This window comes from Mobula hypostoma, chromosome 9 (genome assembly GCF_963921235.1).
Source record: "Mobula hypostoma chromosome 9, sMobHyp1.1, whole genome shotgun sequence".
In the NCBI taxonomy this organism is placed as follows: Eukaryota; Metazoa; Chordata; class Chondrichthyes; order Myliobatiformes; family Myliobatidae; genus Mobula; species Mobula hypostoma.
The window spans coordinates 9,312,217-9,326,295 of NC_086105.1; the positions used below are offsets into that span (position 1 = coordinate 9,312,217).

General features: G+C 39.2%; 1 protein-coding gene across 4 annotated transcripts in view; it reads left to right on the forward strand.

Moving 5' to 3' along the window:
- Positions 1-14,079, forward strand: part of LOC134351501 (thyrotropin-releasing hormone-degrading ectoenzyme-like) — a 152,425-nt gene that overhangs the window by 85,589 nt on the left and 52,757 nt on the right. For all 4 annotated transcript variants that reach the window (XM_063057731.1, XM_063057729.1, XM_063057728.1 and 1 more), the window contains 3 exons: positions 6,520-6,585; positions 10,458-10,645; positions 12,385-12,473. In XM_063057731.1, coding sequence (XP_062913801.1) covers positions 6,520-6,585; positions 10,458-10,645; positions 12,385-12,473 — 343 coding nt within the window. The remainder of the gene's footprint in view (positions 1-6,519; positions 6,586-10,457; positions 10,646-12,384; positions 12,474-14,079) is intronic.

Sequence of the window (14,079 nt, forward strand, 5' to 3'; positions counted from 1 at the left end):
CATAAGCCTAATACCTATGGAACAACTGGGTCACTACTCAAAATATATTAAATATAATAGAGGCAAGTGTCACCAAAAATAAGGAACACCCACAAAATGCTGGTGAACGCAGCAGGCCAGGCAGCATCTATAGGAAGAGGTACAGTTGACGTTTCGGGCTGAGACCCTTCGTCAGGACTAACTGAAAAAAGAGATAGTAGGAGATTTGAACGGGGGAGGGGTGGGGGGGAGACCCGAAATGATAGAAGGCAGGAGGGGGAGGTATTCGTATTTAAGTATGGATCGTTGGAATAATGAAATTTTTAGCAGTATTCCACTTGAAAAAATTACTTAGAATTTAAGAAATAAATATGATACATTTTTGAATATTAAAAAAGATAGGATTGTGTATACAGGTGCTCCAATGATAAAGATGTTGGTCCTTTGGGGAAAGAAACACATAAATATATTAAATTTATTTTGAATCCCATGGAGCATGTGGAGACCTTCCAATATCCAGGCAGTCTTTCTTTCTTTTCTTTTTCTTTCAGGTAGGGGTATGTATCGGGGGAAGGGTTAAGGGGAGGGGGGAGGGTAGATATTGTTATTCCATGTAACCAAGTTTGAAAATTGAATAAGAAATTATATTAAAAAAAGGAGGGGGAGGGATGAAGCCAAGAGCTGGGAAGTTGATTGGCAAAATATGATTCCTAAATAAGGAATTGTGACGATGCTGTGTTACTGCTTGGGCTTTCTCTGAATGGTTTTCTCTAGTGTTGTTTAAGATAAACACAAACTCTCGGCCTCACCAGCGCAGTCCAAAGGAAAGCTTATGAAGCAATATGTCTGGCACCAGCTTGGCTGCAGGAGCTGCTGGAAGGATGTTCAATAATATCTAGTCACCTTAGGGGCTCCACTCCAGGTTTTGCTGTCTGGGTTTACTCCAGTGGCATTCGTCTCTCCTGAGGCTGCCCGCAAGGCAGTGGAGCTAGTTACCCATAGTTGGGAATCCGGTCCACAAGCACCAGGGCATGACCACGCACCAGTGGGCCTGCAGGCTATATGTGCAAGGGCCAGACTTTTTCCCTGTTGTCGGTAGTTCAGCCTGAGTCTGAAAGAGGTTCAGTTTCCGTGTATTGCCAGTGAGGAAGCAAGACATGAGGCTTGCTGTTGGAGAGGATATGTACTGGGAGGGAAAGACTTACACATTCAGCTCTCCTTTTTGTGAGACTGCTAGCCTGCGGTGGAAGCTGAAAGTGAGAGCGACAAGCACTACCCACTACACTATCACACTAAACACATAACAACCATTTGACACCGGAAGTAGAACCTTACATTATTGCATAGGGTTATGTGTACTTAATTTGACTGCTGGAACCTCGCACCTTCCCACATCCTAGATCACATTATCGGACAAAAATATATAGGTTGGAACTTGGTGTACATGTGGAACAATCTTGTGGGACATATGGGATCAAGAAAAATAAAAAAGCAGGTTATTACCACTGGTGGATTCTGATGTTTTTAATCCAAGGGTCTTTCAGAAGTCAAGAAAGAGGCATAAAATTTGTGGCTTCACAATTATTTTATTAAGCACTAATTGAACAAAGAGAACTGGAAATGGGCTAGTAGCAGAGAACAGAAAAAGATTTTAAAAAATCAGTAGGGTATCGTGTTCACTCTCTTTATATCACAGATAAGAAACATTCCATTCAAATTTGTAGATAAGAATTAACCAATCAGATAGCTCCTAATCAAATAATGCAACATTGGAGAAGCTTCCAGAATCATGCATATATAACGATTAGGGGACACACTGAATATTTGCATATACATACTGTGACCACTAGGAAACATAGTTACATCTGGATTGGTAAAATTCAAGCAGGCATATAAAACTAATTGGCAAAGAAAATAACAATTATACAGCCTAATATACAACACTAAAAGTACATCCAGCCAAGAATATTGTTGTCAGATCCAGATAGAGTCACTGAGACTAGATTTCTTACATAGATGTACAAGAGATAGGAAAATCTGCAGGAACTCAGGGAGGGAGGGAGGGGGTTTCTGGTGGTACCTGGGTCCAGGTGAAGGGCCTTGACCCAGAGTGATGACTGTCATAAATACTACCTGACCCTGCTGGGTTTGTCCAGCACTCCCTACATAGCCTGATAAAATGGGAAATATTTTGGCTGAGGCAGGACTGTGTAGTGAAAAGCTTCATGTGAATTGCGCAGATGCCTAATGGAGTTCATGTGAACTTAATCCCAAACTCCAATAATTACATAATAAAACTAAATAATTACAGTTGCCTGTGATGGATTTCAAACTAAAACCCTTGCCTGTATATATATCCAAATCATGAAGAGTGGAGGACAATATTAAATGGAATAAGTATAGAACAAGAACAAATACTACTTTATCATTTTCTATGTAAAGAATCAGAATGAGAATCAGGTTTAATATCACTGGAACATTTGTTATTTTGTGGCAGCAGAACAATGCAATAATGATAAAGTTTGAGTGTTACAGTTAGAAGTATAAACACACACCCACCTCCCAAATGGTGTATCAAGCAGTAGTAAATGAAGGCAACTGGACTTGCTGAGTTATCTAGAAGACAATTCACTACTCATCAGAGACACTTCAGTTCTGATCCATGGTGGGGAGCTTTGACATAACCGCTGAGTCATTTAAAGGTATCACAATCACATGAGGATTGTTAAGAGTTGTAGAGATAATTAGAGGGTCATTAGTCTTATCTTTGCATGAATAGAGGTGTGAACTCTTGTGGAGATGCTGGGGTGGAGATGTTAGGGGATCCCTGATGGTAGCAAGAAGGAGAAGGTATGTCCTGGGTGATAGGGGTCCTTCATGATCTATTACACCTTTTTTGAGGCATAGCTCCTTGAAGATGTCCAGGACGTTGGGGAGGTTAGAGCTGAGTACAGAACTTTCTCCAGTTTATTTCAATCCCGTGCAGTGGGCTCCCAGTACCAGGTGGTGGTGCAGCCAGTTAGAATGCTCTCCACAGTACTGTATATCTAGAAATTTGGGAGTGCCTTTGGTGACATACAAAAGCTCTTCAAACTCCTAATAAAATATAACTGCTGTCGTGCCACCTTTGTAACTGTGTTGAGAGTAAGAGACTCACTCTTCCTTCAGTTAGTCCTGACGCCTGAAACGTCGACTGCACCTCTTCCTAAAGATGCTGCCTGGCCTGCTGCGTTCACCAGCAAATTTGATGTGTGTTGCTTGAATCTCCAGCATCTGCAGAATTCCTGTTGTTTGTAACTGTGTTGATATGTTGGGCCTGGGATAGTTTCTCAGAGTTAGTGAAGTTGCTCACTCTCTCCACTTCTGATCCCGCTTTGAGAACTGTTATGTGTTCCCTCATCTTACCCTTTCAAAATTCAATATTACCTTTGCATTATCTACAAGATATGTTGTTTTAAAGTATCTGCTGTTTCTCCTGGGAGCTTTAGTAATATAAAATATAAGTTTGTTGAAGTTTTTGCAATACCTGGAAGTTTTTTTCCAATCAGAAAATGGGTGCATCAGAATATTGGAATTTTATATTAGAATATCAAGAAGCTGTGAATAGTGGGCTTAAATTCAAGTTGACTCTTGTTCTTCATTCTCATATTTTTCCTGATGCTTGGTCTTTGTACTTGGGATTTATTAATGCTTAGGTCAATGACTAACAATGATTCCATGATCTTTGTTGCATGATTAGCTTATAGATCAATTAAAGCTTTCTGGACTTATCGACAATTTATTCCCATGGATATGATTTTCCAGTTGACATTTATTTATTTCATAACTATAAGACGTAAGAGTAAATCACTATTGCTCATTTTAAATTCCTTCACTAACAATAACCTGAGGTCAGTATTAATCAGAAGAACAAATTGGGGCAGCATAGTAGTGCAGAGATTATCCCAAAGCTTTATAGTACCAATGGCCCAAGTTCAAATCCCACTGCTGCCTGTAAGGAGTTGGTACTTTCTCCCCGTGACAAAGGGTGCTCCAGTTTCTTCCCACAGTCCAACGACAAACTGATTGGGAGGTTAATTGGTCATTGTAATTTGTCCTGTAATTAGGCTAGGGTTAAATCGGGATTGCTCCGCAGTGGGACTTGAAGAACTGGAAGGGCCCGTTCTGCGCTGTATCTCAATAAATAAATTTTTAAAAAGTAACTGGACCAGCAACATGCAAGTCCATGGTTACATGAATGAGAAGTTCAAAGATTGGTTGTGTGACTCCCTTTCGCTTAGCCTAAGTCTCTTCTACCATCCACACGACACAGGTTGAAATATAACGGTTGAGTTCAAATCTCAAGGAGTTTAACACCAATGCAGTCTGCCCAATTAGCACCCCATTAGCCATCCTAAATTTCACTCCTTCTCCCACTGGTAGGCAGTGTGTATCATTTACATAACCAATACAGTTACTTGCCCAGATCACTATGACAGCAACTTCCAAGCCTGTGATTTCCACAGGGATAATGGCTGCTGGCACATGGGAGCACTATTGCCTGCGTATTCCTCTTTAAGATGTATCAGACTGGAAGTTTTCTGGCAAAGAACTGTGAGAACAGCTGAGAGGATCATGGGGATCTCTCTACCATCCACTGGGGATATTTATTATGAGTGTTTCCCATCCTGACTGTTCTTGTCTTTATACATCAGAATCTCCTGCCTGATGGTAGAGAGTCGAAGAGGATGCTGTATGGATTAATGGGATCCTGAATAATATCCCTGATAATGCCCTCAGGCTATTAGGCTTCTGAACTCCCTGCTGCATCGCATTCGAAGTTTCACCAGTTAACTTGTTCTGTACCCTTCAATATTTAATTTATGCACTTTACTTTGTTTATCAATGTGTAATTCATTTCTGATTTAATTCTTACTTTCCTAAGTTATTGTGTGTTTTGTGTACTACTGTGCTTTACACACTGGTCCAGGAAAATGTTGTCTCATTTGATGGTATACATGTAGTATATAGTTAAATGATGATAGCGTTGACCTGACTTGACTTGACCATCTCACCTTGGGAATATATAACTACTCTTACATTGTTGCTGAAATTCCCTACTCAGCAGTGCTATGGGCATACTGTACCTTCACCAGAATAGCTGTAGTAGCTTGTCGTCACCTTCTTGAGGACAATTAGGGATGTACAATTAATGCTGGCCTATCCAGGGAAGCACAAATCTCAAAAATGAGTAAATAAAAAAACTCACAGCAAGAAATGAGAGCTTAATAAGAATTATGTTTCTGCTGGTTACACCATTATCATGGGTCACTCTTCTGTTCGCAATCACCAACCCCCATCTCTTTTGTAGTATCAATCATTTTAATAAATTAGCTGATATCATAATTTTATATTAATATCAACCTGTTTGATATGATTCACAAAGCATCACTGCCATCAAAATATGACTCACACTTGTTGCATGTTCCAGGCAGAACAAAATACATTTAAGGATTGCATTACTCCAATGTGCAATTTGAGGTTGGTACATAAAGTCAGACCTATCTGTTGGTCAAGTCCAGTTGGCTAGCGAGTTTGAGCCTGACATCCACCTTCTTATCTCAAAGTTCAAAGTTCCAAGTAAATTTATTATCAAAGTACATATATGTCTCCATATACAACCCTGAGATTCATTTTCTTGTGGGCATACTCAGTAAATCTATAGAATAATAACCATAATAGATTCAATGAAAGACTGCCAAGTCCATCTGATCATCCATGTAAAATCAAGTCACTGGGTCACTGTTCACTGGGCAAGCTGGGTACCTTTCCTTTGTCCTGGTGACTACCATGGTTATGAAGTGGATAATGGACAGCAATATTAAGTATAACCAATCAAATCTTTTGGTGGAGCAAGTTATTTTCTTGCTTACATTATATTTGCTCTCCATGGTATTACCTGTTTTTTGATACTGATAATTTAGCCATGAAGATATGAGACACATATGTGGCAGAGTTACAGGTAAAACAGCACAGGACTGATCTTTAACATTAGCTATTGGGACAATGTAGATCAGGGTCATGTGAAGCCATGGGAGCAGGTGGTGGATGTTCATATGAGCAGCTGGTACATATCACAAGTCCTAGTTATACGACCACTGACACCAGGCAGACAATCTCTGCAGAGTTTTGATAATGACAGGGGCACCCGTCTTGTAAAGACACTGCCCAGGAGGAAGCAATGGCAAACCACTTCTGTAGAAAATTTGCCAAGAACAATTATGGTCATGGAAAGACCATGATCAGCCACGCCATACAACACGGTACATGATGATGATGGAGATAAATATTCCTCCCCAAGTGATATTTCATGGGAAGAATTATGGTCCTTCTGTCCCAAGAAATATAGTTAATTGCATTAATACACCTGATTTATGGCCTTTAATATAATCAAATGCCAGAGGTTTTTGTGCTTATACTGGTTGTATTTTGGTGGAACGGGATATTTGTACAACTCTTGTTCAGTTTTCTCAGTCCAGTTGTCTTTTATTGCTAATCTAGGAATTTTTGACGGTTCACATGTATGGCAATGCAGGGAGAGATGACTTATGGAACACACTTAAAGAGGTAAGCATTGTTTTTTAAACCTGTGATTAGTCTGCATTGTTACAACGCCAATGTAATAGTGACATTTGCAGATGCTGTAAACCCCGCTTAACAATGTGGAAACAAGGGAGGAATCTTATCAAGCTTTTACTGCTAGTTGTTACGATTGCACAATACTCACAATTAAGTTTCAAACAACAGCATGTGATGGTAGACATGTGATGGTGTCTGTCTGGATTATTGCTCATTTCTGGTTTTGAGCTAGAAATACCAGTGGTTTTGGCTTGGTAGCTTACAATATTACATGGAAAAATAGTAGGACTGCTGATCTGGGTATGCGATGTTGGTGCTGGAAACACAGCAACACTTGCGATCACTGTGACACTCAGTACAATCCTCACTGATTTGAAGCATTTCGCTGTACGTTTCAATGTACACGTGATAAATAAAGCTAATCTCCCTTTAATAGATAATATTTCAAAGTTTAAAGTTCAAAGTAAAATTATTATTGGATATGTCACCCTATACTACCCTAAGATTAATTTTCTTAGAGGCATTCGCTGTAGAACAAAGAAATACAATAGAATCAATGAAAAACTACACACAAACAAGGACTGACAAAGTATAAATCAAACACAAAGACTGATAAAATATGTAATGAAATATCTGGCGGCAAAATCTACATAGACAGCAGCACGTCTTAGTTGGTGGAAAGGAGATTAATATGGCTGTATTATTTTAAGGAAGAATGGAGGTAATGGATATGCAGTGTTGAATTCCACATAGGAGGCAGTCTTGGACCATTGTGCTTATGGTCGGCTCACAAAGCAATCCCATTCTCCAGTAGTTTTATTCCTAAAACCTATTCTTCCCTTATTCCCAACAGGATCCACCTTACACCCCCCACCCCTGGATTCTATGACTCTACTGCACAATAGGTACAAACCATAGCTGCTCATTAACCTAACAACCTGCTTGGGATGTGGAAGAAGTGGGAGCACCCAAGGAAAACTAAGGTGGTCTGCAGGAAAACACTGCCAATGCCACAACTTATGCTACAGGCTCGAGCACTTTTATCAACAGTATCTCCATTAGCTTTGGTATTGCCAGTAAATTTTGTCATTCTGCAAAACATGCATCATTTTGAGTTCAGCGTGTTTTTTTGTGGTTGGTGGGTTTGTGATGAGGAACATTCTGCATTTGTAGCACCTGATTTCAAATGTGGCACTGTGTGATCAGAATCAGGTTTAATATCACTGGCATACGTCGTGAAATTTGTCGTCTTTGCAGCAGTGCAATGCAATATGTAACAATCAAGAGAAAAAGAAAACTGAATTACAGTAAGCATATATGTATTAAATAAGTACTGCAAACAAAAGGAAATAAAAAATGTAGCAAGGCAGTGTTCATGGGCTCAATGTCCATTCAGAAATCGGATGGGTGGCAGAGGGGAAGGAGATGTTCCTGAATCATTAGTGTGTGTCCCCAGAGTTCTGTACCTCCTTCCTGATGGTAACAATGAGAAGAGGGCATATCCTAGGTGGTGGAGGTTCTTAATGATGGACACTGCCTTCCTAAGGCATCGCTCCTTGATAATGTCCTGGATACTATGGAGGATAGTGCTCATGATGAAGCTGACTGATTTTACAACTCTCTACTGTTTATTTTGATCCTGTGCAGTAGCCCCTCCATACCAGATAGTGATGCAGACCGTTAGAATGCTCTCCACGGTATATCTGTAGAAATTTAGAAGTGTTTTTGGTGACAATAAGGGAAGAATAGGTTTTAGGAATAAAACTACTGGAGAATGGGATTGCTTTGTGAGCCGACCATAAGCACAATGGTCCAAGACTGCCTCCTATGTGGAATTCAACACTGCATATCCATTATCTCCATTCTTCCTTGAAATAATACAACCACATTAATCTCCTTTCCACCAACTAAGACGTGCTGCTGTCTATGTAGATTTTGCCGCCAGATATTTCATTACATATTTTACATATTTTGCAGGAAATCAGCAAGTAAAAAGACAGAACTTCTGTTTGACATTTTAAATATTTTATGGAAATTTATATGCATATTAGATGTACCATTGGAGTCAAGATTGAAGGAGAAGAATTAGGATCATAACCAAACATTCTATGCACAGATTTTAGTCATAACTAGAAGCAAGATGAAGTAAATTATATTTTCAGGACTAGAGATGTTGTTAATAGGGTTAACAAAGGTCAAAGTTCAAATTAAATTTTATTATCAAAGTATATATATGTCACCATATACAACCCTGAGATTCACTTTCTTGTGAGCGTACTCAATAAATCTATCAAATAATAACCATAACAGAATAAATGAAAAACTGCCTAACTAGGGTGTTCAACCAGAATACAGAAGACAATAAACTGCAAATATAAAAAAGCAGAAATAATAACAATAAATAGATAAATAAGCAATAAATATTGAGAATATGGGATGAAAAGTCTTTGAAAGTGAGTTCTTTGGTTGTGGGAACATTTCAATGACGGGGCAAGTGAAGTTGAGTGAAGTTATCGCCTTTGGTTAAAATCAATATTGACCTTTCAAGATTGAAAGATTATGAGATTTCAGACTTTATTTATGCCGCCTTGTTTGGAAGTAAACTTAAGTCTTTTACATTTATATTTTCTTGGTCTACATCTGGGATGTCCTATTTGAGAAATTACTGTTCAGGTTTATTTGCGACCACCCTTTGCAGTGAATAAGTCTAATCATTTGACTAGTCATTGTTAATATAATTCACTATGATCTTTCATAACCTTGTTGTGCATCTGCTTTCTAATCTTTGGATCTTCACAATTTTTGACCATGTCTGCCTACTCACAATTTTCTTTAATTTTAATTTTCATTCAAATCTGAGCCGTAACCATACATGTGCATGAGCATTCATTCAGTGCGAACTAGGAAGTCACACATTTTGCACTGTTGGTAACACCTGAGCTTTGTTCAGATAATTCATATAAGTGAGACTCACTGTAATGCACTCAGATATAATTCAGTCATACTTTTTTATCAATAATGAAACATTTTCTGATTGCTTAACGCTTTACTGAAGATTGGAACATAGGTTACTATAGTGTAAAATAATATTATACAATACTGTGCAAAAGTATTTGGCATAGGGTGTGTATATATAGTTACGGTGCTCAAGTCTTTTGCATAGTACTATATTATTCAATGTGGGGCAGAGAGTGAGTTTGTAAACCTGCCAGTAGTAAAGAATGTTGAGAATGGTGAGAGTGGAGGGATGTGGGGCAGGTGACAGAGAAGGTGTGTCAGGTGTCACAGGTACAGACACACCCAGCCCCGAGACACCAGGTAAAGTCATTTGATTCCAAACAACTGGTTTATTGATCATTACAGAATGTCTCTCTGGTGCTTCGTGTTCCCTCCCCTCTCCATTCCTCTTTTCCCAACCATGATTCCCCTCTCCCTGCCTCCTTCCCACACTCAGTCCACAATAGAGACCCGTATCAGAATCAGGTTTATCATCATTCACATATCATGAAATTTGGTTTTTGTTTGGCAGCAGCAGTTCAGTGTAAACCATAAAATAACTACAGTACTGTGCAAAAGTCTTGGCCACCCTAGCTGTCTATACATATATGCCTGAGACTTTTGCACAGTTCTGTATGTTTATAATATTTTAAGATGAAGTTGGAATGCAGGAATTGGACAACTTTTGGAGGATCATTTTAAACAGCAGTTTGGTATGTACAAAGCACCTTTACATGTTTCTTAATGAACTAATAATTATTGATGGGCTTGAACCACCACCACCCATCCTCCATTTCCTTGCATTCTCTCCTGCTGAACGCATAAGTGGTCTTTTGCACTTTAACTTTTTTGCTTTTACGCAGACCATGCAGAATATGGGGGAAAACATAAACATCAAAGAAATCATGGACTCTTGGACGTTACAGATGGGTTATCCTGTGGTGACCATCATTAGGGATGAGAAGAGTGTTGATCTTTTAACAGTAAAACAAGAAATCTTCATCTATAACCTCAAAAGAAAATCAATGCATCTAAATTCAAAAAATAGCAGGTAACAAATAACATTGCATTTTATTTTGAGTGTGCAGTGAACTGGAAGGAAAACAGATGCTGGCACTATTATTTAGAGGTGTGGTAATTTGGGCATTATGTAGATGTTACACTTAACACAAGTGTGGGATGAGTATTTGCTAATTTTGTCACTAATTTGGATATTAGCTCTTGTACCATGTTGGAGAGTTAGCTTTCTAGAAATTCATCTCCTGTCAGACTGTACTACGTATATAATAGCACGTCTTTACTGATTCTGATGTTCAGCTCCATTATTTACTGTGGACCAAATTTTGAAACTAGACATCACTATGCTGCTGGCTCATTGTATACAGCACATCATCAACCAGGGATGACCTTCCAGTGAATTCACACCACCATGTGTGGAATCTCATCCTGTGATGAAAAAAAAGTCATAAAATATCTTCATTAGCTTCGAACTCCGATTTTATGTCCTCATAGAATTAAATACTCCATGCATCCTAATTCAGCAAACTATTTATCTGTACTCAGTTTTTCCTGGTTCAGTTTGGGCATTGAGGGAGAGAGGAAGAGGAGAGCCATCTGCAGTACCACCGATGCGACAGAGAGGGCCTCAAGATGGCTGTGGCTCAAAAGAGGGGAGCCATGGAGTCATAAGTAGCTAGCCATCTGGACACAAGCTGGGGTCTGATCAGCCCCGGCTGGGTCACCTGGAGGAGGGTGTATGATGATGAAAGACCCGAAACACCCGATGATTCCAGGAACATCACTGAAGATGTGTCCAGAGGCATCAATAGATGTATGTACACAGCACAAATTGACAGTGCATTTTCAAAGTTCAAAGTAAATTTTACCAAAGTACATATATGTCACTATATACAGCCCTGAGATTCATTTCCTTGTGGCATACTCAATGAATCTATAGAATACTAACTACAACAGAATCAATGAAGGACTGTCTAACTGGGATGCTCAACCAGAGTGCAGAAGATAACAAACTGTACAAGTGCAAAAAGAAGAAACAATAATGTAAATAAATAAAAAGTAAATATCAAGAACATGGGATGAAGAGTTCTTGAAAGTGATCCATAGGTTGTGGGAACATTTCAATGATGGGGCAAATGAAGCTGAGTCCTGAACCTGATGGTATGAGTTCTGAGGCGATTTTCCTTCCGATGACAGCAGCAAAAAGAGAGAAATTTTTGGTAATTATGTTTTAGTACGGCTGTAAGATCTACCATAAGATTATAAAATATTTGCATTGTGATGGAATTGAAACTTTGATTGGAAATTGAAAATCTTTTTGATAACTTGAAATAGTGTTTTGATCTACAGAAAGTGGCAAGTACAAGCTGCCAAACTGAACACGAAAGTCAAACACGTATGCCATGTGTTCTGTTATTCCCAGTTCATCCAGGCTCCTGAACTGAGTCTGTATGGGAATGTAATCTAAAGATATCAAAGCAAGGGCCACCAGAATTTTTGAATAAATGGTTATTTCCTCCTCTTCTTCAGTGTTCTCAGTTGGGTTTGGATATCCAGATGACTCTCAAGCAAACTCAAAAGGTGTGATCACATTAACTGCAATTTATCTGTGAGACACTTGAAAGTGTCTCTCTGTTTGTTTCACACTTCATATTTATTTAACAAATCTTGGGGTAAAAATTATTGCCAGTGATGGCACGGTGCAAACACAATAATAACTCTTTAGGTAGTGGAGAGAAGGGATTGACCTTATTTTTATGGATTATATTCTAGTTACATTTGGAAAATTCCCCTGACGGTTGGTGTGGGAAACTTAACCCATATCTCAACAGAGGCAATGATATGGATTCATAATGAAACAGGTATTGTTCCATGTTTGCTGTTTTAAGTTCATCAATCTGGGCTTTGGCTTTTTGCTGTTTTAAGTGCATCAATCTGGGCTTTGGCTCACATTTTGGAAACAATTTTTAAGGAATGTTTATGAAGAAATAATGTACAAATACATAATTCCTTTGGGGTTGATTTTGGGATGATTTTTTCTCTATAGAGGACAAAATCGAGGGTGAAAAGCATTGATAGATTTGATGTGGAGAGGATGTTTCCTATGGTGGGAGTGTCTGGGACCAGAGGACACAGCCTCAGATTATAGGGGTGCTCTTTTAGAATGGAGATGACATCAATTTAGAACAGAGATGAGGAGGAATTTCTAAAGCCAGAGAGTGGCGAATCTGTGGAGTTCGTTGCCATAGGTGGCTGTGGAGGCCAAATGTTTATGTACTATATATTTAAGGCAGAGGTTGATGGATTCTTGATTAGTAAGAGCATGAAGGGATACCAGGAGAAGGCAGGAGGTTGGGGCTGAGAGGAAAAATGGATCAGCCATAATGAAATGGCAGGGCAGACTCAAAGGGCCAAATGGCCTATTTCTGCTCCTATATCTTATGGTCTAAAATGAACAGAAGCAGAAGTAGGCTGATTGACCCCTTGAATCCTCTATGTCATTCAGTAAGATTATTAAGATGGCTGATCCACTTTTAGCCTTAACATTCCTTTTCACTCTTTCTCTATACTGTCTGACTCTTTTCTATTTCAAATGTCTGTCAATCTTTGTCTTGTATACATTCAGTGATTCTGTTTCCATAACTCTCTGAGGTGGAGAATTCCAGAGATTCACAAGTCTCTGAGAGAAGAAATCCTTAATTATCTCTGTTTTAGATGGGCAGCCTTTTATTCTGGAAATAATCTATGCCCCCTAATTCGAAGTACCTTTGTCAAGCTTTTCTCCATCAATTCTAACAAGGTCCCTCAGAGTTATCTGCACTTACTATTTCCCTTTTTCCACCCAGTTTTGTTACAATTTCATTATGTCTAGGAAATTTTTCAAACATGATTTCCTTGCCTGAAAATCTACCTTAACTCCTCTTGGGTGTCAACATACAAAATGCTGGAGGAACTCAGCAGATCTAGTAGCACGTATGGAGAGGAATAAAAAGTCAATGTTTTGGGCCAAGGCCCTCCATCAGGACCTGGGAAGGGTCTCGGCCTGAAACGTCAATTCGTTATTCCTCTCCATAGATGCTGCGTAATCTGCTTAGTACCTTCAGCATTTTGTGTGTGTGTTACTCTGGATTCCCAGCATCTACAGAATCTCTTGTGTTTAATCTCTACAGTTTTTTTTATGATTTTCTCAGTGTCCCGCTCTGACCTCCTTAAAAATAGATGATAACATGTTACCAATGGCTGATGTTAAATTATCATGCCTGTATTTTCCTTGGGTGGTGTGGTGGAGATAATCTGTACCGAAGCAGGTGTAAGCTGCTCTTTCCTTCTGCTAGCCTGCTGTTCACGTTTGGGTAAGGTATAGCACCAGCTTAGTGCATTCCCCCAACCCCCCAATCATGGTGACGTGAAGCCACGAGAGCAGGTGGTGGATGGTCAAATGAGCCAAGTCCTAGTTATGTGACCACT